Here is a 25,728-nt window from a genome sequence, read left to right as displayed (position 1 = left end):
GAAAGCCAGCTTCTGAACCCCCAAATTCTAGCCTCCCCACCCTCAAACGATCTTCACAGCACGGTTACAGTTATGGTTATTACTGTGGTGCCTGGAGCTCTTACTAACAGCTGAGACCGTCTATTCTCTTTGCACAGGTTTGTCTGCTTCATCTTCAGACCATCTCAGTTTGCAGATGAGGAGTTTAGGTAACTTGTGAGTCACTTACTCGATGTGTCACCACAGGGACATGAGGCCACAATCTGGGCTCCTGGGAGGGGCCGAAAGGCATGGCGAGGACAAGCCTGAGAGGGAGGCCCCAGTCCCACCTGGGACTCGGGAAGGGGCACGCTCTGAGCCATCATGCAGAACCAGCCTGCTCCTCTCCAGGGCACCCTCTGCCCATCCCCAAAAGCCCCAGCACTTGACATCCTCTCACTCAAGAGAAAGAACTAAACCCTCCAGGTCTCCGCCCAGAACAGAGAAATCCACCCACCCAGCTCCAATGCCACAAGATCCTAAAGCAAGAGACCTGGCCTTGGGATCGCCCAGCAAGAAGTCAGCTGAGCAGCCACATGGCAATTTGGGGCAGAGGTGGGACTCAATGCAGGTGCCCGCCTGGGCTGGAGCCCCTCCACCACACCTGCTCGCCCCTCTACTGCCCATTCAGAGCCCAGTTTTTCAGTCCCTCCTTCTCCCCCTCCCCACTCCCACCAGTGATCTGACTGAACAGGAGCAAAGCTGGGGGAAGGGCTGTCCTCCTGGATGGGTGCCCCTCTCCAGGCTGCCAAGTACAGGTTTTCAAGGATTCAAGTCACTGAGTCATTCGCCAAACACATATTTGCATAGCTCATGCCACCCATCTCAGAGCAGAGGCACCTCCTCTGGTCACCAGGCCATTCTGTCATCTTTGGGAACAATCCTTAGACTCATTCATTCATGCAGCAAAAACTGAGGTCCTACTAGGCACCAGTCACATTTCCAGTCCTCCTTCCTCTCCTCCCGCCTCCCCTCCCTCCCTCCCAGCCCTCAGCTCCTCCCCCTTCCCCACGCAAACCCTGCGGGCCCCTTTGCCCTGACAAAGAGGGCAAATCCTGGGGGCCCCCGGGGAGTCAAGGAGCCCAGAGGGGCTGAGGCAGCACTGGGCTGGCCGAATGAAGGACACACACACATCCCGTGGTTACCTGGTGTGGCCAGGGCAGCGAGCAGGCGCCTCTCCAGCAGAGGCCTGGGAGGTACTGACGCTGGGCCCTGGGGGCTGCAAACCCCCTCCCCCGCCCCCACCTTTGGCCTCCACCCCGTCTGGCGGCATGGAAAACCCAGCCCGGGCTCAGCCGACTTCCTCTTGTGTCATGGAAAGTGAGGGTGATGAGGACAGGAAACTGCCACAGGGATCTGGGGTCTGAGCCGGGGACAGTGGGCCTGGAGGCCAGGAGGGGGAAAAGGAGTGACTCATGGGGTGGCAGCGGCAGGGAGGGAGGGTCTCAAGGAGACAGAGGAGGGAGCCTAGGGGCAGTGTCTGGGAGGGGGGAGGCTTTGGGAGTAAGGGGACCCCTTCCACTGGGATAGGGGGAGGTACCAAGCCCTGGATGACTGGACGGGCCCTGAGTTGCTTTCTATTTTCCAAAAACAAACAAAAAGTAGAAACCATAATCTTGCCTATGCTGAAGACTGAGATCAAATAAAAAGCCAAGTTTTTTTGTCTGTTTTCTTTGCTTTTGTTAAGTGGGGGTGGGGATAGTGGCAAGAGTTGTGAATTGAGAGAAACGTGGGTTCGAATCTTAGTTTTGCCAGGCCAAGCGGGGTTCTTTCTGAGCCTCAGTTTCCTCATCCGTGAAATGGAAAACTCCACCCACTTCCCGTGATGCTTGGGAAGGCAAAGACACCACACCTCTGTCTTACTCAGAGGCTCAATAAAATCCTTTCTCCCTTTCAAACTGCACTTTTGTAAACCGAGTGTGGTAAAGGGGCTATGATGGGCCACTTAATCCTCTCAGCTACTGTGACCAATAAAAGCTTTCTAAAAACCCAGTTTCCAGGAAAACAATCACCAGGGGGGTCCTTGGAGTGAGAGCAGGGCAGGGATCATTCATTCATCTCTGTCCCTGGTGCTCGGCCAGGGGTGAAGATTTGCTGAAAGAATGAATGAATGAGTGAATAAATGAACGAACGAACAAATGAATGCAAAGTCTGGTAATTCCAGAGTCAGGGGACAGGAAGGATGGCCGCGAGGGCAGGGGCAGGGCCAGGAAGGGCTGGTGGCTGGGGCAGTATTATCTCTGAGGAGGGCAGGAGGCATCAGAATCCTGCACGAGGTGGTGGGCGTGGCCCCCAATCACGCGGACTCTGGGGTCCTCCGTCCTGATCCCAGGCCTCGGTTCTTCCCTTTGGCGAAATGATTCAAGCGTCTGAAACCCTCGGGCCTCCTGTAGCTGACACTGGGGAACGTTGAAAGCTGGGGAGTTAAGGGGGTGCTCTCCGGCAGCTGCTGAGACAATCTGATTGGTCTCGGGAAAAAAGAGCTGCACCCCCATCAGCCCTGAAAGACCTGGAGCTGCTGGGGGTGAGGGAGGGAGGGGAGGTGCCCCTGGCGGGCTGGCTCAGACACTTGCCCTCCAACCCTTCACGTTCAGCTGCCTCCTGTCCTCGTGCCTGCCTGGAATGGCCCAGATTATGAGAAGCCCTAAGAAGCCTGGGTCTGGCCTCAGTCTAACCCGTCCGGGGTGTGCTGCGCCCCAGGAGGCTGGAGTTCTCCTGTCTCAGGCCTCCCCCAATTACTTTGCAGGAATCCAGTGACCCTGCCCCTTCTCAACAGGCCAGAGGTGGATTCCAAGCCGTCTGGGAGCAACATCGGCATGGAGATCGCACATGCACGCACGCGCACACGCACACGCACGCGCACACTCTGACAGAGGCCCAGCATTTGTGGAGGAGCCCTTGCCTGTGCTTGCTGGTTAAATATCACCTGTGGGGATTCACCTCAGATCCCCGCCCTGTCCCCAGAAGAGGAGGCGAAGAGTGTCATTGGGTTTTCGTCACTGGGCCTATAGCATGAACCAGAGCTGTGCCCCTTTCTTCCCGCCTCTCACCCCCACCCCCCACCACCGGCACAGCTCGGCACCATCTGGGTGGGACCTCTGCCTCAGGAACTCGTCCCCAGGCCTCTCGATCTCTGCAGGCCTGCTCTCAGCGGGGTCCTGGCCCAGGATGGCATGGTCAGGACGCCACCCTAGTCCTGGGCACCTCGGGCAGGAAGCTGGCAGAAGCCAGGCCCGCCATTCGAACTGGGACAAGTGGTTTTACCAGGAGGAAGTTGACAGTTCAACTTCAAACACGAGTGACGCAGGCCCCACACTGCCTGCTCCCCGGTTCCACCCCTGCCTAAGCCTGCCTGCCCCGCCCCCTCCCCACCCCCCCGCCTCCCGAGAGAGGGAGACACAGGGCCAGACAGCCTCACCCACGGGTGCTGAGCTTGCCGAGGCTGAGACAGAAGGAGGCCGTGCCCATGGCGTCTCAGCAACCACTGCTGGCTGCCCTGTACCTGCTGGGGGTGCTGGGTGAGTACCCCTAAAAGGGCTCGGGGTGCAAGGAGGAAATGCCAGTTCTTCCCTTGGTCTGGCTCTGGGGCTTGTATGTCACCTCTCTGGAGCATCATGGAAGGTTGGGGCTACTAGGATCCCTGTCTGCGCTCCCAGCCCCAGCTCGGCTCTCAGCTCTGCTTGTCCCACCCCCAATGCCCCAACTCTGCTTCTCTCTTGCCCTGTTGGTGGCCTTACTGTACCATTTCAGATGAAATCCATGCTAAATCAGACTCTCAGCCTAGAAACCAAGTCGTCCAGCCCCCATGAGAAGAGGGCTTCCCTCTGCAGCATCCCCCCTGCCCCGTGATTGTCCAGCCTTTCCTTGGATGCCTCTGGGGACGGGAAAATCGCCGTCTCCTGGACAGTTCTGATGATGCTCTGGGCAGAGTGGCTGAGGCAGGGTGGGGACCGTCTCTGAGAACGCAGCTAAGCAGATGTCAAAGACAAGATGCACGCCTTAGTTCCTGATAGCCCGCCTGGCCGGCTGGGAGCACACCCTGGGTCTGCTCTCACTCCAGGCACGTCCCCAGGGCCCCCCACGGAAACGGCCTGGAGCTTCCAGTTTGCTGGGGGACGTGGGGGAAGCTGGCAGTCCTTCATTCCCAAGGACTTGGGGCGCTAGCTCAGGAGCAGAGCCCTGCTGCTGGGGCGGTCACTGACACTGGCCCGTGGAGAGGTTCGTGGGTCCCCCGGGGGGAGGGCGAGGAGAGACGGCAGTGTGTACTTTGGCCCGAGCCCTGGGTCCCAAATCAGTCCAAGCGTGACCTCGGCTATGTCCTCGAGCCTCTCCAGGCCTCCATCTCCCCACTTATAAAATGCAGGGGGGTGACCTGGGTGAGAGCCGACCGCTTCTCAAGGGTTTGGAAGGTGAGGCAGGGGAGAGAGGATGGAAATGGGTGGGAACAGGAGGGAGCTCGCAGCTTCTCAGGTAGGACAGAAAGGTATCTCAGGGGAGATTGCCTGCCTGAGCAGGGACCCTCGGTCCCTCCTAGAGAAGCCGCTGTGCAGGTATAAGTGTGAATGTGTGTGCAAGCAAGTGCGTACGTTTGTGTGTGCATGCATGAGAGGTGTGTATGTGTGTTTTCATGGGCCAGACATACCTGCAAATGTAGGCTTACTGTCCCCTGTGCATGTGACAATGGCACATGTGCACACATGTTCACATGGCTGCTCTTACACGGAACTGCAAGAGGTACAAAAATGCCTTGTGTCCCCAGGACAGAGGCCTAGAGATGGGCCCCTAACTGCCTCCCAGGACTCTCCTGAGGAGCTGCCGTGGCCTCCTGGGCCCTGGGGAGTCAGCACCACGCCCTTAACCCCCACTTTCCCCTCCTGTGGCCTCTGACCACACTGGGCAGCAGGGCTGGCCAAGCTCCCAGCTGGGTGCGGGGCCATGGGTCCTGCTCCTGGGCCTCCCACCTGGGCGCTAGCAGGACCACGCAGATCCTCTGGCCCAACAGAGCCCAGAGTCAGGATGACTTCGGGGCAGCACCTTCACCCCAAATATGACAGGAACCATCTGGAACCACAGGAGCACATGGTTCTCAGTGTGTGCGTGTGCATGTGCATATGTGTGCGTGTGTGTGTGTGTGCTGGTGGGTAATAAACATTCCCATTGCTCGGTGGGTCACAGTTTACAAAACGCCTTTAAAGCCATTTTCTTCGGTAAGCTCCATGATACCTTTACGGCGGGGAAAACTGAGGTCTGGGAAAGCCGACCGGCCCACTCAGGGAGCAGCAGCTAGTGGACAGCAGAGCCAACCCCAGCCTAGCACTCCTGCTCTCGGGGAGGCCCCTCTGTACCCTCAGCTAAGAGCAAAGCCCCACCATAGTCACTCTCAAGAATAGGAAAATGGCCGCAGGACACGACGGCTGCCAGCAAGTATGCGGCCACCAAGGGCCGGGTGATGCCAGGGGCCAGGGCTCAGGCTGCGGGCAAACACCCCAGACACCCTTCGAGCCATTCCAAGGAGAGATGCCTCGCCTCCACAGCACTAGGGATGCTGCGGCATCCTGGCTGGCCTGTGGGGCTGTGCTCGTGACTTTGGGGACCTTTGGGGCAAAAGATGCCCACGTCGTCCCTGGGATGGCAGTGACCATGGCTTCTCACGGTCGCTCCCCTCTGCTTGAGGCTCACCTGCTGGGGGTGGGCGGGAAGGTGGCCTTGACCCCTGCAACACTGGGTCAGGCCCAGTCGCTGGGACCCCAGAAGCCAGCTCTGGGGCCTAAGAAAGCCATGGACTCTGCAGTCTGAATTCTGGCCTGCCGCTTGCCAGCTGGGTGACCTTGGAACGATCTATAAGCTTTAGTTTTCTCCTTTGCAAAATGTAAATAGTAATAATAGGGCCTGCCTCACAGGGATTTATAAGGATTAAATGAATCAATACATGTAGAGCTTTAATAAGAACGTCGGCATATAGTAAAGTAAGTGATCAAGCATTAGTAATAATAATAGCAGAGACCCTTTGCCTCCATGAGGACTTGGTGGTATAATAATAATAATAATAATTATTATTATTATTATTACAATCAGAGTCAGCGAGAAACTAGGTGAGGCAGGACTTTGCCAGACACTGGCCTAGCCAGCAATCGTGCTGTTCCCCAACAGTTTTGCACAGACTATTCCTTTATTCATTTATTCATCAACAAATATTCATCGAGCATCTACTATGTGTCCAGCTCTGTGCAAAGCGCTGGGGATACAGCAGTGAATAAGAGCTGAGTCCCTCCTGTCATGGATCCGGTACCATGTACCAGGCTAACAGAGGAGACCCGCAGAGGGCTGAAGTAAACGAGCACCAGAAATATTTACAAATATTGTGATGAGTGCAACCAAGGAAACAGCAGTGGTTGCGATAAGTGACCAAGTTCACTGGGGAGCTGGGCGTCCTCAATAGAGGAGGGGCGTAAGGGCTCCAGCTGCGAGCCGGCCACCCAGCCCACCCTCCCAGGCTGTAGAGAATGAGGCCCTTGCTAGCTCTGGGCACAAAGGATCAGGCCCCCAGCAGCCCCAGCGATGAATGGAGGGACCAGAGGGCTGAGGGGCTGGCATTGGCCCTTCTAATTACTCTGCTCCGGCAGTTCAGAAGGATTTTCCCCCAGCAACCAGGGGAGACCTTCGCCTCCACCTGGCAAAACTGACTGAACACCCACCGTGTGTGCGCGTGGATACATGCATGCGGGTGTGTGAGCAAGTGCGTATGCAGTGCGCTTCGTGCCGTGTGTGTCGTGGGTGCATGAATGTCGTACGCACATGCGTGAAGGCCTGTGGGGATTACAGCAGCACAGATCTGGGTCCAATGTCGACCTGGCCACTCACGAATGACAAGAACACCTCTCCGAGTCTCAGCTGTCTCATCTATAACATGCGGTAACCGCTGTGCCCGCCTCAAAGGATAACTGCAGTCACTAAATCTAATTCATTCATTCGTTCATTCAGACAGCAAGTATTTATTGAGCAGCCACGATGTGCCAGGCACCGTTCTAAGTGCTGGGGACACTGCAGTGAACAATAAACCCCCCGGCCCTGGTGACTGATATAGTAGTCTGGGTGCGATGGGTAGAGAGACGAGAGACCAAGTGGGCCAGTGATTGTAGGGGTGCTCAGAGTCATGAGTGGTGTGGGTTGGGGGGTTGGGGGCACTGGGGGGCGTGCTGTACCTGGGAGGGTACAGTGGGCCTCAGGAGAAGATGATGTGTGAGCAAATACTGGTAGGGAGGGAGTGAGCGTGCCACGTGCGGGCTGGGGAGGATTGCCAGAGCAGCCATCAGCATGCGGGCTGGTGGGAAGGGGCTGCGGGGCCTCCCTGAGGACTGAGGCCTGGGCCTCTTGGCCGCTGACCTGAGCGGAGGAGAAAGCATGCCGAGTGTCCTGGAGAGAAATGATCATTCTCCCCTCTCCAGGGCCACGGGCCCCTATCTTGAACCCCAGGCCGGATGAGTTCCAGAAAATTCAGAACTTTTCAGATCGAAGAGGGTAAATTGTGCATGGGCCGTGTGCTCGTAACGGCCGGCGAGGTCTCCGGCAACACCCCCTCATGAAACCCATTCCCACTTCTGCAGTGAAGCGTGAATTTACACGCTCAGAGGGACCCCTAAGGACTACAGATGCCCGTTAGGAAGACTTTTGATTTGGATTTTCAATTGCAAATAGGGGATCGTGGCCCTGTGTCACTTACCCTGTCACTACGATTATCACCATTACCACCATCGTCATCACTGAGCACCCTTAAGGGACTGGACTCTCATGGCTTTTGTAGGAACCTCAACACTCCCTTCTCCCTGGGGGCTTGGGAAGACGTGGTAGGAACAAGATAGAAAACGGGTGGCAGTTTGCATAGCTATGACAAGGGTCCTATGCGCCACCACAGACTCCCCACAGAGGCTTCCACAGTGAGCCTGCCCTCTCCTCAGCCTCAGCTTCCCCTATCTGTACCGCAGGGTGAGCAGGCTCTGGGATCCCCCAATGGTTGTCTCCCACGGGGCCCTGTCAAGTGATAGGGATGGGGTTTCTGCTCTGACTCTACCACCAGCGAGCTGTGCGACCTTGGGCAAGTCACTCAGCCTCTCTGAACCTCGGATTCCTAATCCGAAATTGGGAGGAAACATGATCCCTTCTACACAGGGCCGTGGGTAGAAAGAATGAGCCCCTGTATGTGACAGAGCTTTGGGATATGTGAAGCTCTGAGCAAAAAAGCAGGCTTGTCACTGTGACAATGGAGACACATATGTGGCATGAAACACAGGCAAATTCAATTAGATACAACAGGTCACCAGGGAGAGAGCACAATGACAAGCTAAACCGAGAAGGCCATTCTGCCTCGATCTGCTTGCTATCCGCTCATGGGAGCATGCCCCGGGCGACAGAGATTAGAGGCCCAGTCTGCTATCCTTCCTGGGGCTCCAGCCCCCAGGCTGTCCTGGTATGAGCCCAGTGAGGTTCTCTGCTGTGTTCTGCCATAAAAAAGGCCCCTAATCATAAACCAGCCTCCTCATCTGCGGGCTCTGGCTGAGAAACAGAATTTAGGCCCTTGTGATCTCTGTCTCTCTGACGCCCTGATACAGACACAGGTTGGACAGGGCTCCCTGACGAGTGTCAGTTCTGGAAATAGGGGTTCCTGACCTTCTGAGGCAGCCCATCCTCCAGAGACGAGAGGAAGGAGAACCCAGCATGCCCCCAAAGGCGGTCAGACATACGGAATTTGCTGTAAATCGATGAGAAGTTCATGGACTACTAGGGGGATCGTTGTTTATGGAAAAACAGACCATCTGACTTCAACCCACACAAAATCAGTCCATCGCTTTCCTTCTCTGGGGTATAGAGATGGCAGCCCCCGTCGGACGAGGCTGTCGGGATTGACACAAGGTCTTCCGTGACCACCCCTCGCCCGCCCTGGGATCTGCATGGGCTAAGAGTTCAGTCAGTGTTCCCTGTTGCTGTTGCAATCATCAGTAATGTCCCCTCCCTCCCTGCACCGGGATCTGGGTGCCGGGCAGACCCACAGCGGGCCATGTCCTGGCCTCTATGTCCTTGTGTAGAGGGGCTGCCAGGGCAGGTGCCCGCGGACCCAGGCAGGGCCTATGTCAGAGGTGGGCCAGCCCGGGCTTTACAAATCCTGGCTCCGCTGAGTACTGTACAGTGGTACTGATCATACAAGCTTGCAAATGTTCCTCTGCGATTTCAACCCCCACCCCAAATTTGTAAATTTCTGGCAAACATTCTGTGCAAATCCTGACCTGAATGACTAAGGAGGCTATTTGTAATCTTGACGCATCCCGCCTAGTGTGAAAACTCATGTGTCACTGCAGAAACCCGCCTAGTGTGAAAACTCATGTGTCACTGCAGAAACCATCCTACGTTTGAAGCTGGGGCTCTCCAGACCCAGGGCAGGGTGACGGGAGGCTGCCTCAGGGGCGCTGGCAAATCAAAAGGGACAGGCCACTGCCTGGGGCTGGCGGTGACATGGCTCAGTATAGCCAGAACGACCTATTTTTCAAAAACATCTGGATCTTGGGATTTTTTTTTTTTAGAAAGCAAAACAAAACAAAGCCAAAAAAATCCTTAAAAAAAAAATTGAGCCCCCAAATGTTAAACACTGCACAGAGTAAATAAAACTCATCCATGGCCTAATGAGGCCTGCTGGGTCATGGTAGAGATAGTTAAAGTGAGAATCATCTGGAATGCTGGAGGGTAAGAGGACGGGGGGTGGAATGAGCCTATAAATGCCTCGGAGCTGCTTTCAGGAGTTCATCCAACTCCTCACAGAGACCTCATGGCGCAGGCAGGGTCAAACTGATTAAATCTCTGCAAATGCAGAAATGACACAGAGGGGCTCAGGGAGAGCCGGTCACGTGGCCTTCTAACCCTCTCTGGTCCTGAGCTTTGCCTGGACGTGGCCGATCTAAGCCCTAAACCACAGGGCTTCCAGGGGCGGTTGGCGGGGGGAGGAAGAGGCCTTCAGAGAATTCTCATTCCCAGCCCCAGCTGCTGGCATGTCGTTGAGGATGGCAGGTTAGGAAATGTCATGATGCTTCTGTGCCTCATGTCCCTCGTGGTCACCAGGTCTCCAGGCTTCTGTCTGCAACAGAGCCTCAGGCCTCGGGCTGCAGGCAGGGGCCAGAAGGGTAGGTTATAGTTAGGAGGGGGTCAGAGAGACCCCAGCACAGTCTGCCAGGTTCAGGGGAAGGATGATATTGGTCTGATCTCTGAGCGAAGCAGCTAAAAGAATGGAAATAAGCTGTGGGCAATCAAAACCTGAACCTCTCCCCGCACAGACAGAGTAAGCACCGTGGATGCCTGCAGGTCAGGCACACATCTGTCTCATCATCTGCCTCTGCCCACCCTGCCACCACTGAGATACCTCAGGAACAAAAGATTCTAGGCCATAGATGTTAAAACCAGGACAAAGACGAGGCATCGCGGACTCTAACCTCCTCATTTTACAGACAAAGAAACTGAGCCCAGAGAGATTGAGCAACTTGCCAAGGTCACACAGCAAGTTTGTGGAAATGGCATGTTTCACTGACTGAACAGAATCACGGCTTTCATCAGGTTTGCACAGCAAGAATATGTGAGACTTGGTGGAACACGGCAGGCGGCCACAGCCATCCCTCTGAAAGAAAGGGAGGCGGCTTGGCCCACCCGCCAAAAAGCGCAAATGCTGTGCCAACTGGCCTGACCCCAGCGCTCACCAGCTGCTTGGGCTGGTTGCTTAATCTCTCTCAGTTTCCTCATCTATAAAATGGGGATCAGAACAACAGTACCTGTTCCAGAGGGCTGTGGCGAGGCTTGAGAGTTAATGTGTAAAAATGCCTTGTGCGAACTATGAGGGTGTTGATGATGGTGCTGGTGCTGGTGCTGGTGCTGGTGCTGGTGATGGAGGAACAAGACAGGAAGCACTGCTCTGCTGAGGACAGACAGGCACCCAGAGGGAGGCAAAGCCCTAGAACACATAGATGCCTTTCCTCAACAGAGCACTTTTTTTTTTTAGAATTTTCCTCAATTCTCCAGCTTGGTCAGTCTTTCTCAAGTGTGCTCTCTGAGCAGGTCCTGGGCTCTTCTGTGTGACATCTGCCAGGAGGGTCAAGCCCAGTCCTTACCCCTAGGGCCATCAGGGTCTGGAGGCCCAAGCACCTTTGGGTCAGGGCCTAGGTCGTGTTCATCTCTACATCCCCAGACTCAGCACTTTGGAGGTACGAGCGGTGGCAGAAAGTAGAAAGCACGGGTTTAGGGGGCAGGCCTACGGTTCGAAGCCAGGCCTAGCCGGTTGCTGGCAGCGTCACCCTGGACGCGACACCTGTCCTCTCCCAACATCTATTCTGTGAACATACTCAGTGCACACCGTGGAGCTGTGGGAGGTGAGCAATGCCATCTGTCAGGGGCCACCCAAGTGCTGAGCACACGGAAGGTGCCTGATCATTGGTAGTTTCTGTTAATGATGGATGTTGACCGAGGTGACTTTGGGAATACGAGGTTCCCGAGTGGGAAAGGGAAGTATGAACCCTATGACCTGGCTTTCCAAGCACCCAGGACGGGGATTCCTCCCACGGGGGAAGCTCCCGGCAGGCCTCCGTCCTGCCCACACCTGCCCCAGGCCTGGCCGCCACCACGACCGGTAACACCAGCTCTGGGCTCCGAACGAGGGCCGCCCATGTTAAGCCTTTTACATTTATTATTTCAGCTCCAACTCACAGCATCACCATAAAGTTTGTTCTATTTTTATCCTCATGCTGTGGATGAAGAAATGAAGGCTCAGGAGAACTAAGCGCCTCAAGCCCCCTTAAAATTCGACTGCTGGTTCAGAAGCCTCAGGCAAGAGCAGACTTTTAAAAACATACGTATTATTTAACGCTCCGCAACAATTTCTCAAAAGCAGCTTAAACACAGCCATTTACTTCATAACGTGGTCGCCCTGACCCAGCGCTGTCCCCAGCTCCCAGTTGATAAGTCAGTCCAGGAGTCAGACAGATGGCAGTCATCTGTGACTGACAAAGCCGTGCGGTGAACACAGAGGGTGGCTTCTGAGGACACACAGGCTTGCCAGCCCACCCCATCCCCACCTAGATCAAACCTCCACCCCAACCACAGATGAGCTAGCCACAGGCTGCTCTGTTGAGAGACCCCCCTCTTCTTACGACGGGGCTGGGAGGAGGCGGAACGTCCCACATGACCCTCATTCCTACTGGCTGGGCCCAGGCAGGAGCTGGGCCAGAGCAAGGCCAGTCCCCTCCAGTCCTCTCCACTGGGACTGTGGTCTTGGCTCTTTTGCCAACTGGCTTCACTGCCTTTGAAGTCTCTCTGAATAGAAGTCTCTTTGAGCTTCGATTTCCTTCTCTGGATAAATTGCTGTCGTTCTCGTTCTGTCTTGGGAATACTAAAAAGTAGCGACGTCATCTTGGAGTCCCTTGCCGGCTCGTTTTATGGCTCTCTAGAACTATGGAGTTCAAACTTTCTTGATTGAAAGCGACACACAGGACGTTTTTACTCTGCAACCTAATGCACGAAAAGTGGTCTTTAGCCTCAAAAGGCCTGGCGCATTCTGATCACCTCTATTCCGGTCCATTTCACTTTTTAAAAGGTCGATGGTTGCATCACTATATATATTTTTTTAATCGATGCTTTCAATACTGCATATTACCACAAAGGGACAGCAGGAGGAAATCTGGGGGGTGATGGAACCGTTGCATGCCTGACTGTGATGATTACACAGGTCTACATATGTGTTAACATTCATAGAATTATGCACTAAAGGAAAATCTATTTTACTGCATGTACATTTAGAAAGTAAAATTCTAAAACAAGAAAAAAAACCTGATGGTTGCAACCCTCTAAACTGATTTTATGACCCACCTAGGGGTTCCATAGTACGAACACCTCTGCTTCTGAACCCCACAATCATGGCGGCAGGCAGAAAAGGCCATTGCTCAGCCTGCGGGTGGAGAAAGCGGGAGGGACACTTCACTTTCTGACCCTGCTCTCTCCTTTCCACAGTCACTTCCTGCCTCGGATGGCTTAACTGGTTGGACTCAGGTAAGGAGGTCTGGGGCAGAGGTGAGGGAGGGTGGGGAGCAGAGCTATGAGTTCATCGGGTTGTAGGGGGTCCTGCCAATTAAGAAACTGGCAGCTCCACCAGAGTGAACCCCACACCAGAAAGAGAGAGAACCCCACCACACGCATGTGCACGCGAACACACACGACGTTTAAGAAGCCCAGGTGCAGGTACCTGCCTGCAAATGCCAGTTCTCACGATAGGTGTTATTATGACCCATTCGCCATGCACAGAAAACATACTGGCCCGTAAATGCACCTCGCGAAGTCCTGCTTCTTACCTGGTCCTGCCAGAGGCTCCCTGGTCGAAGATGTTTGCTGCCGAGGCTGCAGAGAGACTGCAGCAGATCGTAAAGTGTGTTGAATATCCTGCCTTTGAAGTTGGGCTTTAATCCCAGAGGCTACTGTTTCCCAAACGGGGTTCCACGGAACACGTTGGACAAAGGATGGGTAGCACCCCATCACTCACTGGAGAATGACAGTGTAACACTAGCCTAGTAAAGGCTCTGAGAAGTCCTGTAGCAAAGAAACCTGTTAAACATTTAACTCGGCAGTTCCCAGACTCATTTCACCACAGAGCTCTCTTTTTCACATTTCCTGAAAAAACATCATGCTGAATATATTTGGGGACAAATATGGCTGGAGAGTCTCATGAAGTCACCTTGCAAGCAGAGGGGGCCTTCGGAAGGCCCTGCACTGGGCCCTGGAGCCCTGCAATGGCATCTGAGCTCTAGAAACTTGCTTAGAACCTGAGCCCCAATTTCTCCCACCTGTAAAATGGGGAGAAAACCTCTTCCCTGGTGAGGATTCAGTGAGTCAGCTTGCTGGAGGGAAAGCCACAAACCTTCTGCCGATGTCAAGTATGGGGACGAGCCTCCTTGGCCTCTAACTAGCCAAGGGACCTTGGCCAGCCCTAGCCCTGTGTGCTGGGCCCTCATTTGTGGGAAGAAAAAGGCAGCCTGACCAGCAACTCTTGACCAGGGAAAACCTCTACCTCAGAATCACTTAGAAAACCTTTTCGCATTTAAAAATACTTTTCTTGAATAAGTAACACAGCTTCCTGGCTCAGAGACGAAACGTATATACGATCTCATTTCCATCTCTGTCTCTTACCTGTCCCGTCCTTCCCTCCCCCTAACACCCCGGAGAATGACCACATTTATTCATTTCTTGCATATCCATCCAGAATGTCTTTATGCAAATACAAACATACATTCTTATTTTTTCCTTCGTGGAGCTTTAGGAAATCACACAAGTTTGTGTCCTTACCTATGACCCAGGAATTCCACTTCTACTCTCTCAAGAGAAACAGGGACAGGTGCCCACACAAAAACAATCGGTACATGAATGTTCAGAGCAGCCAAAATCTGCAAACAGCCCACGTGGCGAATGGATAAACCGCAGCACATCTACACAATGAAACATTATTCAGCAACCCAAAGGAATAAACTGCCGATTCCTGCGGCAACAGAAGAAACCTCAGCCACGGAGCCAGACTAAACAACCCAAGAACGAACAAAAATGCCCAATGATTCCGCTTAAATGACATTTTAGAACAGGCAAAACTAATATTTAGTGACAGAAAGCAGACCAGTGGCTGCCCGAGGCTGGATTCAGGGAACTTTCCGGATGATGGAAATATTCTATGTCTGGAGTGTGGTGGTGATTACAATCGTGTACACACTTGTCAAATTCCATTGAACAATTACCCTTAAATGGGTGCATTTCCACTGTATGTAAATTGTACCTCAATAAAATTGATTTTCAATTAAAGAGAGGAAAAGAAACAGGTGCCAGGCCCCATCTGGGATCTGTTGAGACAGAATTTCCAGGACTGGGGCAACTCTGCTGCACAGTGCATGCCGACGCCCCCTTGCCCACTGCTCCGAGTTCCTCTCTGCTGAGGTCTGAGCCCCATCCTACCTGCCCAGCTTTCGGGGGGCCGCCTGGGTCAGGAGCAGCCCCAGCCTGAGCCCTTCCAAAAAGTCTCTGCAGTGTCCCAAAGGAGGAGCTCACAGGAGCAAGGTCAAGGCAGGCAACCTGTGGGGCGGAAGGGTGCCTGGCTGGGTGTTGGGGGCTCAGACAGAGGTGGGGGGTGGTCAGTGAAGGGCTCTCATGGAGGGTCCTTCCCTGCATGACCCCCCACGGCTACCTCTTTGATCCCTAGGGTCCCTGGTGAGACTAAGCGGCTCCAACTCAATGTGCCAGGGCCAGCTGGAGGTCCATTTCAGAGACACGTGGCACACAGTTGACAGCCGGAGCTGGGGCCTGAGCTCAGACCGCTGGAAGGACCTCAAGCAGGCCTCCAAGTTCTGCCAGAAGCTGAACTGTGGGGAAGCCTTGAACCTCGGCCACTTCCCTAACTTCAACAGTCCCCAGAACCATATCATCTGCGATGGACCACTGGGGTCCTTCAACTGCAACTCCAGCAAGGCAAACCAGAGGGAACCTCTGGGCCTGATCTGCTTAGGTGGGTAACTAGCTCGTCACACGGGTTCCTTCAGCTCAGGCGTCAGCCCCGAGGAAGCTGCCCAGGGCCTGTGATTCGGGGCCTGATCAGGCAGGTGGATGGGGATCCCTGATTTACAACTACATCCTCCCAAAACATACACTGGTGGGGACTTGGAAGGGGAAGACTGGGGGGGGCGGGTGTTGGCACTTGCACAGAAGGATAAAAAGTTCGAGGACCTGGTTCTGCTAACCGCTGACTTCACTGTCTCCTCTTAACCTCCATTTTCCCCTCTGTAAAATGGGTTGGTACCGCCCACCTCACAAGAGGCTTAGAGACAAAGTGTCGGTCAAGTGGGCTTCGTGGGTTAAGTGGTACTTACGTCATGAGTTCCAGGTCCTTCTCAACACTGCCAGTCGCCCCAGCCCTCTCCTTCCTTCCCTTCTCCCCACCCCCTCTCCTCCCGGGGGCCCTTGCCTCTTCCTCATCAGAGTGTCCCATTGCAGAGCCACGGAAGACGACTCCTCCTCCCACAAGCCCACCGCCCACAACCACCCCAGAGCCCACAGGTAAGAGGATGCTGAGGCCCCCTGGGGGTAGGGTGTCGGATTAGCAATTAAAAACCACAGGATGCCCAGGTATGGTTGAATTTCAGGTAAACATGGACGGTTTCAGGAGAAAGACATCCGTGAAATATTTGGGACCTCACCACTTCCCAGGGCCATCGGCTAGTCATTCATTGGTCCTGGTGTTGAAGCCAAAGACCCAGGAGCGAGGCGGGTACCCCTCCGGGCTGTCAGCATACAGACCCACGCTCCTATCCCCTCTCTTCCCCCAGCTCCCCCCAGGCTGCAGCTGGTGCCAGGGCCCAGGGGCCTGCGGTGCGCCGGCGTGGTGGAGTTCTACAGTGGCAGTCTGGGTGGTACCATCATCTACGAGGACCAAGACAGAACCCAGAACCTGGGGGACCTCGTCTGTGCGGCCCTCCAGTGCGGCTCCTTTCTGAAGCACCTGCCGGAGGCCGAGGCAGTGGGGACACAAGGGCCGGGGGAGAGCGAGCCCTTGCCAGTTCGATGGAAGATCCAGAATGCAAGCTGCGCCTCCCTGGAGCAGTGCTTCCGAAAAGCCCAGCCCTGGGAGTGGGGCCAAGTCCTCGCCCTCGTCTGTTCTGGTGAGCGAGACCCGGCCAAGACCCACGGCTGCCCGCAGCGGTCAGTCGCCACATGTTCCCCCTAACCCCTGCATGTAGCACACCCGTGAGGCACTATGCAGAACACGAGAGAGGCAGAGGCGGACAGCTAGCCTCTAAGCGGGAGGCAGGTCCGGGGTGGGGAGACCACACTCATACCGGGTGCCTTGGGAATCTCTGCAAAGCAACTCAAACAAGCACGAATGCACCTCTGGCTCGGCCGCCACACGGGGAGGTGGGGTCAGCGGGACCTTCCAGGAGGAGGCAAGGTCTCATGGGTTTGGTGGAGCAAAGGAGAGAAGGCTTCTTCTAGGTGGGGGTTGTGGCTTGTGCCAAAGACCAGAGCAGGATAGAGCACTGGGGAGTGACAAGCCTTGCAGGAGGGGAGTTCGTAAATCCCAGAGACAGCTGTGGTTGCAGTGATGGGAGGTCTCCGGGGCATAGCAGGCAGAGAGAGACCAGAGCAGGTCCCCCGAGGGCCCCCTGCAGAGGCTCCCCAGCCACAGGCAGGCAACTTGAAGAGACTGGTGATGCTGGTGTGGTTGAGGGAAGGAGGCTTATGAGGCTGGTCTGTGAGCCCCCAAACCAGGATCAATAGAGAATCCCAGGGGAAAGAAACCATAGCCTGCCTCAGGGGGACAGGGGCCTCCTATCAGCAGAAGGGTTCTGGGGAGTCCAGACTTTAATACGTCATACGTCACGCCGAGGACCATTCCAGGGCGTTTTCATGTTCACAGCAGCCTTCGGAGGTGAGTGCTACTGTTATCCCCACTTGACAGGTGAGGAAGCTGAGGCTCTGAGAGGTTAAATTTCTTGCCCAATATCATAGAGCACAAGCCGAGATTGCCACTCAAGCAGGGTCACTCCAGAGCCTGTTGCCTAAGCCCCAGCTACTCAAAGTGTCGTCCCGGAGATGTCATCGGGGGCTGGTTAGAAAGGCTGACTCTCAGGCCTCACCCCCGACCTGCTGAATCAGGTTCTGCATTTCAGCGATGGGTGTGCAGGAAGCCAGGAAGCGGAGCTCTGGACCCTGCAGCCCACGCCCGCTGGACACCTGGTGTGAATCAGTCCACTCTGCTCCCTCCAGGCGGAAGCAGCCCCCAACGGCCTCTTGGCCTGATGAGGGGAGAAGGGCAGGCCCTCTGTCTAAAAGCCCTCCTGCAGGCTACAGAGCAAATCATACCCCAGGGGCTGGCCGTTGACATTTGTTCCAAACAGAAGACTTACTAGGGTTTTGAAGGTGGATGTTGCTATGGAAACTGGCCAAAGCTGGTGAGATCACAGCTCCCTCTATACCGAGCGTGAGCGAGCCTCAGCGATGGACCCCAGGCTCCACGCTGACACACAGGAATGTCTGGTCTCTGTTGGACCAGGCCCCTTTGATGGAAGCCTGGCCCTCGGGGCACCGGGCTTGGACAGCAAGATTCCTGGCTTCTGTCCCACCTGTGATATGTGGGACTCGGCGCAGAGGTATTTCCCATCCCCAGGCCTCAGTTTCCCTTTCTGAGAAGCCCTCACACCTCCCAAGGAGCAGCGGGAGAATGAGAGAATGTTTCCAAGAGAGAAACGGAGCCTCTTTTCCACTGCTCCACCTGGGCGGGGCCCTCCCTGCTCGTGGCCGCCGACAGGCATCGCCACCCTGCCAGCTTCATCGCTGAAAAGCGCCCATGCTGTGAGGAGCAGGACAGCTGCCGGCAGTTGCCCAGAGATGGGGGAAGTGCCAGGGAGGACGCCAGAGGGAAGGAAAGACAGAAAGGAAGGCTGTCTCACGCGGTGCCTAGACCCCTGCGAGCTGGCCCCCGTCAGGGTCCTCACCTTGCCGAGGGAGTTCCTTCCGAGCCTGTCACCTCACCTCCCACTGCTTTCTGTCCCCAGATTTCCAGCCCAAGGTGCAGAGCCGCCTGGTCGGGGGCAGCGGTGTGTGTACAGGCTCCGTGGAGGTGCGCCACGGCAAGCGGTGGGAAGCCCTGTGCGACGGCCCCATCACCAAGAACACAGCGCGTTGGGAGGAGGTGTGCCAGGAGCAGCAGTGTGGCGACCTCCACTCCTACCGGGTGCTGGAAAGCGAGAAGACCTCCCGGGGGCTCTACTGTCCCCAGGAGAAGCTGTCCCAGTGCCACCACCTTCAGGAGAAAAAAGCCTACTGCAAGAGGGTGTCTGTCACATGTAAGTTGGCCACAGCCCTATGGTGGGCGGAGGGCAGTCCTGGATTTTCTTTCTAAGACCCCGTCGGTGAGCACGTTTCCGAAGAAGAGGCCCTTGGAGCTAGACGCAGAGCCCCAGAACCCCAGAAAAGTTTGGAGAGATGGCAAATGAGAGGAGAGGGGGCCAGCTGTGGGCGGGAGCCATTCAAGGAAGCGGCCGTAATTGTTAGGTGCTAACGAATGACAGAACTCCATTCTGTCATCTTCTCTATCAGGATGGAACATAGAAAAGCAAGGGATAGACGCTACATATTTGCTATACTGATGGTACCTGAAGAGCTCATTAAAGAGAGAAATGGAGGGATGGAGGGCCGGCTGTTGGTACAGGATCAGATATTGTCATATATGATGGCAAGGTGATCACTTATAACTGGAAAATGGTAGAAAGTTAAATAGTTGATTATACGAGTGGCAAGTGATAACTGAATGGTCAATTGCTAGATGATAAATGGTAGATAAATGGATGTGTAGCAGAGAATTCTAGAGATGGGTAGAGAAACAGCCAGACAGATAATTGTCTTCCACACACGCCAGTGAATCCCCGGGGACACCGGCCCGCAGCTTCCCTTCGACTGGATGGTTTTGATACCCATGGGGTGGGACTGACCTGACCCCTCTGCCTCCCCCCAGGCCAGGATCCAAACCCGGCGGGCCCGGGCGCAAGCACCGTGATGAGCATCATCCTGGGCCTCGTGCTTCTTGCTGTGCTGCTGGTCATGTGCGGTCCTCTCGCTTACAGGAAGCTGGTGAAGAAATGTAGGTACAGGGGACCCAACCACCTTCCCTTCAAGCCCCCGTGTGGGGAGTTAGGACGGGACGCACTCAGCCCCATGGAGAAGGGGTCTCGCCACCAGCGAGCTCGGGCCAAGGGCAGCCCTATTTCACCACCCGGCCCCGCCTGTCTCCTGCCCACTGGCCTTTTTCTGCCCAAAGTAACAGAAAGAGAAAATCAGAAACATCACAGCCTCCCTGATTCGCCCACTCCTGGGGCCCAGCTGAGACCCCCTGGAGGCCTAAGGGAAGATGTGGTCATTCTTTAGAGGGTGACAGGCTCAGAGGGTCATGAGCATGGCCTCTGACCTCAGAGGACACGTGTCCCAGGCCTGGCTCCAACATTTACGAGCTGCACATGATGTCGATTGAGCCACTTCCTCTCTGAGCTTGTGTCCTCACCTACCGAATGGGCGATTACTCACCTAGTGACTACAGCAAGTTGCTATTCTCGTCTTGCAGAACTGAGGAGAAAATTATTCAGAGACAAGGAAGTGAGATGACAGGGGCTGAAAAGAGAAAGCCCAGAGGTGGGCAATATTGGCTGGGTCCCCAGCGCCTTCGCAGGTCTTAATTCTGGTCCTAAACAGTCACTTCTGGAGAACCAGCCTCTTTCCCACGCTGGCTCCGTTAGCACTAGATAAGTCCAGCTCCCTCTCAGGCAAGTCAGAAAACTGAGGCCCCCCAAAGACTTCAGAGGGCAGAATCCAGCAGTGCCCCTCCCCCTTGACCTTCGGCAGCACCTGCCGCCTCCTCCTACACTCCTACGACCCCCCACTCCTCTCCTCCACCCGCCCCCACCCTGATGCACCTTTCCTGTCTGTCACCCAGTTCGCCAGAAGAAGCAGCGCCAGTGGATTGGGCCGACTGGAATGAACCAGAACAGTAAGTGTCCCCGGAATCAGGGTCCCCCCTCGGCCCCAGCCAGTGTGCACCAGGCTCAGGAAGGAGGTCATGGAGGCAGTGGCTGCTTGAGGCCTCTGAGCTCCGCCATGTTCATCTAAGGTGTAACTGCCAACAGGTGTTAACAGGTGATGCTCACAAAGGAGGACTCCGTGACCAAATCAACTTGGAAATCCATGAGTTAAGCAAAACTAGACATGGTTCCTTGTTTCAGGACTTATTAGAACCCTGTTGGGCATTTTTGCTTTGTTCATCCCCAAAGAGAGGGACACGTTAAGAAGGGCTGGCCAAGCTAGTTTTATCACGGAATGCCCTTGTCATGAAATAACTTAAAAGGCCAGTTTGAACACATTTCGATGCAGCCCGCCTAACCCCACCCCCAGGCTTCGTCCTCTCTCCTGGCCCTAGCCACAGCCAGGGCCACCCTCATGGATGGAACCAGAGCACCCCCTCCCCCGACTCCCATTCTTCCCTCCTTTACAAGTCAAGGGTCAAATCCTTTAAGAAGGCTCTGTGTTGTCAAGTCTTGTCTTTTTTTTTTAATAAATAAAAGCGCTCCGTTCTGGGAGGGCAGAGAGTATATCTACCTTATCTCTACCAACCCCTTGCTTCATAAATGCTTGATGACTGACTGACTGACCGACTAAAGGCCCACCCACCAATCAGCTTGCTGGCCAACCCAAAGCTGCTCTAAGTCTGACCCCTGCTAGCATGAACCTGTCCAAGAAGAAAGGAAAAGAGGGACGTGTTGAAGGAGCCGTGGGTTCCCTTGTCCCCCTACCTCCCCCCTCATCACACAATGGGACCAGGAAATCGAAGTTCTGGGTCCCCTCTGGGACAGAGCAGAAGGAGTCACAGCAGCAAGCAGCAGGTCTAATGACACCCTCTCCTGGATCTATCTGTGCAGTGTCTTTCCACCGCAACCACACGGAGACCGTCCGCCGGTCCCAGGCTGAGAACCCCACAGTCTCACACGTAGAGAACGAGTACAGTCAGCCTCCCAGGAACTCCCGCGTCTCCACGTATCCAGGTAAGCACCAGGGGCTGCTCCTGCTGGGGCGCAGGTCACGTGATCGCCCAGAGAGAGAAGGGAGGTCCCTTGGAGAAGTGGAATTGAACTGCCTGAGGGACAGCGGGTCACGGTCACGGCAGGGTGTAGAAGGGATACAGCCTTAATGGGCCGCTCACCTGGAGGGAAGGCGGGCGCTGGCGGGCCATTAACCCCGGCACTGCTGTGACCTAACAGGCCCGTTCCTCTACAGGGGCTTGTGGCCTGCCTGGTAAATGAGGCAGAACAGAGCCATCCGGTGGCCCGCAGGAGCCCTGTATTGAGTGCTCCCTGACTGGCACTAACAATGAAGCCCCGGGCAGGCTGGCATTCGGCATCATTAGTGATCACTCGGCTGATCTGATCAAAACAGATTTGGGGCTGTCAAGCCCCCAGCTCGTAAAGCCCCTTTTATCTGCAGTCCCAGCTGGGCTCTCGGCTCTGAGGGGCTCTCTGTGTGCAGCCCGGTGGGATGAGCCCGCTGCAAATGGCCTCCTTTCCCTCTGCAGCTCTGGAAGGGGCCCTGCACCGTGTCTCCGCCCAGCCTGACAACTCCTCGGACAGTGACTACGATCTGCACGGGGCTCAGAGGCTGTAGAAGGTGAGCCCGGCCCCTGGCACCTTGGGGTTCCCACACAGCCCTGGGGATGAGCGCCGGCCACTTGGTGTCTCACCTCCTGCCCGCCCCTCCACTAACGGGGAACTCCAAGCCCCTAACTCGTGCAAAGGCGAAGAATAAACACCAGTGGTTAAGCAGATGAGAGCTGATTTGGTAATTAAAGCAGAGAGATCACTGACCTTACCACCAGCTCTTAAACTCCACCTCAGAAGGTCACCCAAAAGTTTCCTTATGGACTTATACCCCTACAGAGTCGCCAGCAGGAAGGAGAAGCCCCTGACCAGAGGGGCAGCCGCTGTCCCTGACACTGAGCCAGGGGCTTGGGGCCTGTCAGCCCCCCCCACCCCGCTCCTGAAACCACCTCCAGGGTGTGAGGTTTCTTCCCCTGACCTGTCCTCCTCGCCCCACAGAACCGGGAACCAGGAACGAACGTGGAGAGCCAGACTGTTGATGCTGAGAACACGCTGCATTCACCACCTGGGAAGAACATCCCGATTTCCGCCCCAGCCAGAACACAGATGGAGGCAAAGGGGCCTTTCAAACATGGCCTACTGCCTTACAGTTGCAGGCCAGCTCTGACATCCCCCCTGGGAGCCTGGCCCAGTGAAGACCCCCAAAACAGCTCGGCTGGCCCCTCCAAGTATGGGAGCCGTGAAAGGGCAAAGCCTACAAGCAAGTGCCACTCCCCCAAGCAGAGACACGTGGGGGCCTGGCCCCGGCAGCCTCCTCTCCTGTCTGTAGGAAGCAGCTCCCAGGAGGACTTGGCTCTCTCCTCAGATTCGGACCCTCAGATTGGGGGAGGGGGGGAAGGTGGGGCTGAGTTCTCTAGGTATTTTTAGTGTGGTTTTTTTTTTGTAAATAATGCTTTTTCTACTTCCTGAAAACTAGAGTTCCCAGTCTCCTCAATCCAGGGTCCACCCACTGGGTCACTCTGGGGATGCCCAAGGGAAGGGACGCCCACTGCAGGACCACAAGGGCTGCACACCTGACTCAAAGACAACTTAGCACGTCACAGCCACAGCAAGGACGTCATGTGGGCGCCCAGGCTTCAGTGGCTGCCTGACCAGAGGCCCCTCCCCTCCCCTCCACTCCAGCTAGAAGTTCAAAGCTAAAGGGTTTTCAGCTCATCACAGTTAACCTTCTAACTGGAGAGTCAGAGGAAGGGGCGGCTGAACGTTCTTGAGGGTTAAATAACTCTCTCAACTGAAATAGTCTCCTGTACCAGTTGGAGAGCCCAGATACACACCAAATCCTGCAGTGACTGGGTTTCTGTGACTGCAAGGGACGAGAGCATGTCTAAATGGGATGGAAGGGTCTGGTGAAGGGAGAGGCTGTGCTTAGCCTCGTTAAGCCCCTGGGCATCAGATGGTTCCCTGCAGGTGAAGCAGCATAACACACCTTGGGTCTGGGGTCTTTCTCCACATGACTGGTCGCTGTATCCACTGGGAACAGACCTTGATCATCTCAGCCACAGAAGCCACTGTGGGAGAGCCCAAGGGGTTACTGGAAGGATACTGGGGGTGGGGGGACGCTCTCAGAATCAAGGAGCTGGGGGCACTGACATACCAGAAGAGCCTGGTCAGAACCCTTCCTCCACCAACTCCCAATGCACTAACTCTCGGAGGGTCTGAGTGCGCAAGCCGATTCTAAGGCATTCTTCCAACGGGCCCCTATCCTCGCACTGCTCAGGACTCAATTTTCCACGAGAGTTCAGTGGCCGAGCCCCTGACCATGCTGGGAACCCAGAAATAGGGACAGCCAGTTACCTTCCCGGGGGGTCCCCAGAAGGGAGCCGAGAGGCCACTCTGAGGGAGAAGCAGAGGACATGATGCACCAGATGTCCCCCTCCAGAGTCTTTCTTCGTGAAAGCTTTCGTTTCTGGCTTGGCCACCACCCGGGTCTCAGCACAACCATGGTCTATTTTAAAAACAACCCTCCCACAAAAAAAAAAGCCATATCGATACAAAGGTCTCTTTAGAAAATTGTTTTACCACTGGTGGCAGGTGACACATTCCAGAAAGATCTGGTTAAGCAAATGAGTGGGAACTCTCTCGGCCTCGGAGGCAGCTTTGCTAAGTTCCAGGCTTGGCGGGTGGACCCAGGCCACGGAGAGCACTCCTCAGCCCTGAAGGATGTGTGACGTGACCTGGGCCACCTCTTGGTCCACATTCCTGCCTCACGGCAACGTGGCAGAGCAGAGCAGGGGCCGCCCGCCCCTCAACCAGAGAGGGTAAGACTCACCTGTGTCCCCCACCCCAGCTCACTCCCCTAAACCGTTACCCACCTGACCCTCCGAGGGTCTGAGTGTGACCTGATTCTCAGACATTCTCACGTTGAGTCAAGGAAAGTGAGGGCCCAAAAGGCAGGCTCATTTTGACTACCTAGCAACAAGTGTGGCTTCGAAGTTGTCGTGCAGCTGGGATCAGGGAGCACTGAATGGAACTAAAGGAACCTACGGTGGAAGGGACATTTCAAATGGCCTCGGCCCGGCTCACGCGGCAGTGTCTTTTTTCACTAGGAATCCCTTTGGGGCTTTTGACACTAAAGGTTCGTCCCCCGTGCAGCTCGCTCTGCAGGAAGAGGCCCACTGTGGTCGGGCAGAGGATGCCAGGGGATTTGGTGATTTCAGTGGTGAATGCTGGGTGGGGAGGCAGCCGCAGGGAGTGCCCAAGAGCCAGTCTGGGCTAGATCTAAGGAAGGCCCCGGGAGAGGGGGGGGCAGAGCCCAGCAGGGGTGCCACGCACTGAGTGCGCGGCTAAAGCAGCTCTGAACCAAGCCTACTTAGAAAGTGGCACTTCCTCTCGTCAGCCCCGCTGTGCGGCCAGCACCACTCTGGAACCGCCCCAAAGCAAGTGACTTGATTGTGCCCCTGGGTGGGGTCTTCAACCTCTTCCTACAAAGCCAAGCTGTCTTCTAGTTCTCCCAGGAGTCTTGCGTCCTCAGTCCCAGACACTTGCAAGGCCAGGTCAGAGTTGAGGAGCAGGTAAAGGACAGTCAACATTCGACCAGAGCCCAGGGGCTCTCAACCACGGGCCCAGATTTTCCCAGCTTTTCTCAGGACTGTTGCCTTTCGAAGCCTGATGACTTCTGGGACCCCAGAGGCATGGCGGAGTAGCCCCCGCGGCCAGGTGAGACAGCCAGGTGCGAGTCCCGCCCCACCCCTCGAGGATGTGCGCCCCGGTCACTGAACCGCGCCCCGCCCTGCCATCTCCTCCCCTTGTTTAAAATGGCGGGGGTGCGGGGGGAGGGTTCAAAGGGCTGCCCTTCTATCTGGTGTAGAAACTGGCCAGGAAGGCAGACTCCAGCTGGGGGTCCCGGACAGGCTGACGGTGGAGGTCCTCCTCAGCCCAGCAGGTGGCAGCAATGTGCACAGTGCCTGGGGGGGCAGGGGGGAGGGGCTCTGTGGCTTTGCACAGCCCACGCTCTCCGCTCAGGAAG

The 25,728-nt window shown here is 55.6% G+C and overlaps 1 protein-coding gene across 1 annotated transcript; it reads left to right on the top strand.

Moving 5' to 3' along the window:
• The first annotated feature begins 3,406 nt into the window (after positions 1–3,406).
• CD5 (CD5 molecule) lies at positions 3,407–23,075 on the top strand. The gene is made up of 11 exons (XM_039860294.1): positions 3,407–3,536; positions 13,051–13,089; positions 15,275–15,577; positions 16,063–16,125; positions 16,395–16,727; positions 18,621–18,911; positions 19,580–19,705; positions 20,552–20,605; positions 21,531–21,653; positions 22,181–22,272; positions 22,701–23,075. The coding sequence occupies exons 1-10, from the start codon at positions 3,485–3,487 to the stop codon at positions 22,267–22,269; spliced, it is 1,473 nt and encodes a 490-aa protein (XP_039716228.1). The 5' UTR covers positions 3,407–3,484; the 3' UTR covers positions 22,270–22,272; positions 22,701–23,075.
• The last annotated feature ends 2,653 nt before the right edge of the window (positions 23,076–25,728 follow it).

Source organism: Pteropus medius, unplaced genomic scaffold (assembly GCF_902729225.1).
Source record: "Pteropus medius unplaced genomic scaffold, Ma_sr-lr_union100, whole genome shotgun sequence".
NCBI lineage: Eukaryota > Metazoa > Chordata > Mammalia > Chiroptera > Pteropodidae > Pteropus > Pteropus medius.
The sequence above is the reverse complement of the archived record's forward strand: the minus strand, read 5'-3'. Positions and strand labels throughout refer to the sequence as shown.